The sequence below is a fragment of the Engraulis encrasicolus genome, chromosome 14 (assembly GCF_034702125.1).
Source record: "Engraulis encrasicolus isolate BLACKSEA-1 chromosome 14, IST_EnEncr_1.0, whole genome shotgun sequence".
NCBI lineage: Eukaryota > Metazoa > Chordata > Actinopteri > Clupeiformes > Engraulidae > Engraulis > Engraulis encrasicolus.
Genome location: NC_085870.1, coordinates 10699908 through 10706199, shown reverse-complemented (window position 1 = coordinate 10706199; position 6292 = coordinate 10699908). Strand labels below are relative to the sequence as shown.

The following is a 6292-nucleotide window of genomic DNA, read 5'->3' as shown; positions in this document are numbered from 1 at the left end:
GGGTTAGCAGAAGAGATTTGTTGTTGTCCTAATACACCCAAAAAACACACCCCATCAATATGATTTTCATCTTTTTAATAGGAAACGAATGGGAAGGTTCTCATAGCCACAGCTTTGCGTGTTTAACCATAGTGGAAAATCGAATTTGAAAATGCTACTGCGCAGGATGGGGATGATTGATGACATGGTAGCTTTGGGCCATAAGGGCAGATCCTTATGGGCAAACTATGGGATCATTATGGGCAAAAATTCACAAAATACGACGAAGACGTGGTTATTATGGGGATCACCAAGGCAAGGCACCGAGATCTTGAGGCCAATCAGACAGCGGGGAAGGGTGGAAAGATGGTGATGCGTACCACTGGACAAATGGAAGCTTACAGTTTAACTGACACGATTGGCTATGGGTTATGTATACGGTCAATAAATGGACGTTAGCAATTAAAAACACACCTCCCCTACGAGATATGCAGTAGGAACCGAGCGGTCTCTAGAGCATATGTGTGGACTGTGAAGGGACTGGAATTGTGGACACTTTTGGACTTGTGGCTCGCAACTGCCAAATGGGATCCACCTTGGAGAGACGCCAACAGAGTTGCAATGAGAATTAAACGGATTGACCACCATCTAAGTTTGAGCAGGCATGCAAAATTGTGGAATGCAAGCGCTCAACCCAAAAACCCAAACAATCCTTATCTGTTTTGGCACCCCTGTCTACAGTTGACTAGGCCAAGGTCAATGCAGGAACAGTCTCCCTGACAGAACAACATAATGGACATGCTCTGCCCACCCCAAAGACACTTGGGATTGTTTACTCCTCTGGTGGACAGCAGGCTCCCAGAGGTGTGGCTCCTCAACCCACTGTTGTGGTGTCTTTATGTTGTGTTTGTCTTTAAATGTGCTGATCTGTTTTTTTTTTTTTTTTTTTAACGTATGTCTTCATATTGTGCCCACCATAATTTGAAGGCATGAGACTTTTTTTCTCCTCTCCTCTCCCTATGTTGTTATTATGCTTTCTTATTGCTGCCTGTCTACCTGCCTGGTCCATGTGTACCTAACCCCTCCCTTCCCTGATCTTATACTGTATTGTGCATGTAATGTACAGGTGGGTTGACAGGTGTTCTTATGGGCGCTGCTCCTGCGGCAACTGCACCCTGTGTGGTGAGAACAAATTTCCCCTTTGGGACAATAAAGGCTACTACTACTACTCAGAGGTGGAAGAAGTACTGAGGTTGTGTACTTCAGTAAAAGTAGAAGTACCCTGCGAAAAAATTACTCAAGTGAAAGTAAAAGTTGTACACCAAATATGTACTTAAGTAAAAGTCATAAGTACTAACTTTTAAATTGACTTTTTGAGTACAAAAGTACAAGTATGTCTGCCTACTTGATCCAATAGGAAAACGTTTCTGCAACGGTTTTCGGTTCTATTTGAACATGACTATGGAGTCCTGTTAATGTTTTTTGAAGTATCTTTTCTGTCTGGGTATCAGTTTGGAAGAGGGGCTTGGTCCCGCCTCCCTGCCCGCAGCTGAGGCTACTCAAATATCCTCGAAACACAACAGGAAAACCTAGGATAAATTTAACTAGTAACTAAGTCCTTTTCTAGAAATATAAGGAGTAGAAAGTACAAGTAATTGTCAAAAAATGTAATTGAGTAAAAGCAAAAGTCGACATTTTTTTTTTACTCAAGTAAGTACAAATTCCATAAAAAAATGCTTTAGTACTGTAATGAAGTAAAAATACTTACGTAGTTACCTTCCATATCTGCTACTACTACTACTATATCTCCCTTGTGATATGGTCTGGTGTGAACAAGGCAACTTTGGAGCAGGTTCATGGAGACACTGTCAGCATACTGTTTTTACATACTGGTCTTTGGAATGGGTTCTTGTGAGGTCTTGATTTTATGTATTTTATACAAGAGGGATTTGCAAAAAAATCTGAAGAAAATCTCCTGCTTAGTACTGTCAATTGAGAGGTGGTTAGTTGTTTGTTAGTTGTTTATACTGTTTGTTAGTTGTTATCGTATTTTACTTATTTGTTGTTTGGCTGGTTGTTATTAGTTTTGTTATTCTATTCTTTGCTACTTTTTATGTTAGCAAAATACAACCATATTTGTCTATGGTAAGGTAGAGAGAGAGCGGATGTGTGGCAGAAAACCAACTGTTGTTATTCAGTCACAGATAAAACCCTGTCACAATGCACCACTGGTGAGGCAACAGGAAGAATGATTCAAGCTCTTTGTTGAGAAATTCTTAGTATAGATTGATTCTTTCCTTTGAATTGCGTTCTTGGTTTAACCTATTTAAGAGAAATGCTTGAACTAACGTTCTATGTTTTTAACCTACTACATCTTAAACTTTAGGAGACAACTTAAATAAACTTTACCTTTTTTGCATAGGATGAGTGGATAGTACATAGTATGTGTGTGCGTGTGTGTGTGTGTGCGCGTGTGTGTGTGCGTGCGTGCGTGCGCGTGCGTGCGCGTGTGTGCATGTGTGTGCGTGTGTGTGTGTGTGTGTGTGTGTGTGTGTGTGTGTGTGTGTGTGTGTGTGTGTGTGTGTGTGTGTGTGTGTGTGTGCATTTGAGTGTGTGATTACCCATGTTTCTGTATTGGTAAGGGGGGTGTGTGCGTGTGTGTGTGTGTGTGTGTGCTTGCGTGCGTGCGTGCGTGCGTGCGTGTGCATACCCTGAAGAGCAAAAGAACCCTTGACTGAGAAGGGGACCCCTAGTAGTGGCAGCTGTTCAGCCAGGTCCTCCTCTTCTCCTGTTGTCTTTTCCTCTATCATTCTGTCCACCTGAGCAGCCTCAAGTAAAGCAGCAGAGAATCTAATCCAGACAAGGTATAGTAGGACAAAGATAAACAGACAAGATGTTTCCAGGTTTAACAACAATGAAGCCACTAAGTGATGCATTCGACTTGGCATGCATTAAAATGTTTCAAGTCAGCAAAGAGCTATCTAAGAACTTCACAACACAAAGCAGGGAAGAGTTAACTTTTAATGCACATTTACGTACATTTACATACTTCTAATGCACATTTCGGAGAATGTTACTGTCAATCATTCACTGATGGGTGCAAAGGTTTGAAATGATTTTTGAACTACTTTTGAGCCGTGCCAACGAATTTTAATGCACGCCTAGAAGCAACCAATCAGAAAGGAGTTCTGTCACACCAGCGGGACGGGAATGTTCGGACAGTGAAAGTTCTATAGAATTCTGAGTGCCATAAAATATCATTTGGAATTTTAGAATCTCACAATTTTATAGAACACATTCTTTTTATAGAATGTTCAAAACCCCACCTTTTTATTGGTTAAATTGCAGTGCGTGTCATAATGAGTCAACAATGAAGTGGTGCAATCCAAGTCAGCTCTTAACTGTGTCAAACTTAGCCTCTTACTGGCTACTGTGTAAGTTTGACAACAATTTCTGAGACAAGCCGATGAGCAAACAACATGAGGGAGTATCAAGTGAGGAAAGAAGCTTTTGTATTCATTTAAGCACTTACACAAAAGCTGATGTGGTTAGGTTCTTGATTAGGTTAGGCTCTAGATTTGCAACACCTGTGAGTTAACCTAAGATAAACATAGTGGGTCATTGTTTACTATGGATGGATGCGGGCATGCATAATGCACATGTGAAATAGGAAGACCAGACCTGTCCTTCACCAGGGCATTGAGTAAAGGGTTAACTTCCTGGATGCGTTCTATGTGAGCCTGGACCAGTTCCACACTTGACACCTGTTCACACACAATACACACACAGTTTTTTTTGTGAACTGTGTTTTGTTCACCCAGTTTTGAGTGAAACTAGGTGTACTGTTTCCCTTGTCGAGTGTGCATGATGGAGCATAATGGAACACATTGGCTTGTGATGCGAGTTGCAGTACAACAAGTAAATTACAATGTACAATGAGACTAACTGTTTAACTGATTGAGACATGTAAAGCTAGGTTATGTCTCATGTAGACAACATAATATTTATTTCGTATCCTACAGGTACACAAGCCATTCTTGATTTTATTGCTAAGCATAGCTACACTTCACAAGACAATAAATAACAATCACACTGTTGAAACCATTCCTCCTGTTCATTCCAGGTGGTTGTTGACAGTGCGTAGGTTTTATATTACACACAACATTCCAAAACTATTCCAGTTAAGTCAGTTGAATATAAATAGCACAGAAAACGTGGTAGCATCAAACCTCTTTCCGGCAAATTTTCTTGGCAAGCTGTGTCGCAGAAAGCTTGAGCAGCGGGTTTGTTACTGGAGGAACTTTCGTTGGTGCGCCAGCCTTCGGTTTTGGAGCAAGTAGCCAGAATAAAGCGTAGAGACAAGCCATGACTGCTTTCGTGACCCACATTTGTAGCCGTTTGACATAGGAGAGCGCCATGGTGCATTAATGTGTTGTCTGTTTTCTGTGTCCAGCACAACCTCGCACCTACCTACCTCACAAGTCTCCTCACTAAATTCAATCCCGCCCACACACTATGTTCCACTACTGATACACTCCTCCTCTCCACCCCCTCCACACACCCGCGCACCATGGGTGACAGGGCAGTCAGTGTGGCTGGTCCCAGACTCTTCAACGCACTCCCGCCCACAATTCGTAATAGAGCTCTTCAGCGTTGACGTCAACTTGTATGCGGCGGTTGGCGTTCGGGTTCTATGGCGATTTTTTTACATTGCAACACGCCATAGAGATTCAGGTTTGGCAAAAATATAAGTTGCACGCCAACAACGAACATTAGCGTGTCCCCGCATCCCTTTCTCATTAGTGGAACGGATCGTATCATCATGTTGGTGTATTCACATGTTAAATCATGACGATTTTAATTCAATATTGCTAACCCCTTTCTGATCATTAAAACTTCCGAACTACATGCAGTTGTCTCTTACCTGTTACGTCATCCGTGGTACGCTACATCACTACATCACTATACACATACTCTCCTTTGGTTGCCATGGGTACAACCCTCCGCACGTACATGACGTTAGATACAGGCGCCGCTTCTGTAGTCGCCAAAAGTTTCCGGGTTTAGCATATGGACGCAACATCGTATTTATGTCGAAGTTTGACACAAAATAATCAACCATGTCATACCTACAGCCTATTTTTAACACCCTCGACAGCTTGCGGGGGTTCGCTAAGCGCGTGCTTGCACTCGGAGCTTATTTGAAACTGGCCCCTATTCATTCCCAATGGGAGGCCGGAAGCCGATACGAACCAGGATGTCCTTAAATGCTAACATGAAAGACTACAGTCTACTACATGCTTCCGCGTTACTGAAGAGCTCTATTGTACTTCACTCTCCACTTTAAAATCCAAGCTTAAGACACACCTCTTCACTCTAGCCTTTTCATCACACTGCTGACATGCACTCACATAACACACATGCACATTTGGTCCTCCGTTTTGCCTTATTTATTTAGATTTAGATTTCTTATTTACTTTATTGTCTTTGTATATACTGTAGTCATATATTTATTTTATCATTGAATCTATTTTATGCTTCAACCTTGTACACATTTATCTATTTTACAATTACAAATCTTTTCTTTGCTTATTTTTGTTTTCATTGGATCATTTCCCAATTTTAGTTGTGGTTCATAAATTCATTGACACTACCCTGGGGAGGGATCTCTTCCCCCACACCCACCAACCACATCGTCTGTTGACCAGGTGAGAGGAGTGTTGAGAGGGTTGATGTCCAAGGCTTCAGGCTCTTTTGACGTTGCATGTGCTGGACTGCTAAAATGCTCTGCAGTAGAATTAGCTGAGCCTCTCAAACACCTCAAGAGTCAGCTAACCAACAGGACTCTGCAATGAGCTAAACATACTGTGTACAGTGTTAAGGGCTCTGCATACTTCACGTGCGCACTTTGTCGCGAGTGGCGCGAGAACCATTAATGACGTCATCACTTGCGACAGACTATTCATACTTCAAAAGCGCCTTGCTCGCATTGTCGGAAGTGCCCTCTGCTGTTCATGAGAGAAACGGCAGTATTTTTCGCAACTCGCAGCGTGAGTTCTACTGATGTATAAAATAGAAAGCCAAACACGGCTGCTGTAGGGCTACTGAACGTCTGACTTGTGACTTACCACATTGAAACATATATTTTTTTGTTGTAGCCTACATTGCCAGATCATTCCAAGAGCATTGTTCTGGCGGCAGAATTTATAAATAGATCGCCGAACACAACGTGCTTCTGAACAAAGTAAACAATTGTTTCACTGAACAACATTTAAGAGAGAAGATAAAATAACTCTCTATGACATTTTATTAT

At 41.9% G+C, this 6292-nt stretch overlaps 2 protein-coding genes across 5 annotated transcripts in view; one reads left to right on the top strand and one right to left on the bottom strand.

Annotated features, from left to right (window-relative positions):
- LOC134463101 (fatty-acid amide hydrolase 2-B-like) overlaps positions 1-4455 on the bottom strand; it is an 11250-nt gene extending 6795 nt beyond the window's left edge. The window contains exons 1-3 of the mRNA XM_063216340.1: positions 4209-4455; positions 3661-3743; positions 2690-2829 (exon numbers count right to left, since the gene is read on the bottom strand). Coding sequence (XP_063072410.1) covers positions 2690-2829; positions 3661-3743; positions 4209-4397 — 412 coding nt within the window. The 5' untranslated portion in view covers positions 4398-4455. The remainder of the gene's footprint in view (positions 1-2689; positions 2830-3660; positions 3744-4208) is intronic.
- The window catches only part of fhit (fragile histidine triad diadenosine triphosphatase), a 237054-nt gene that overhangs the window by 91489 nt on the left and 139273 nt on the right, over positions 1-6292 (top strand). The gene's annotated exons all lie outside the window — the stretch shown is intronic.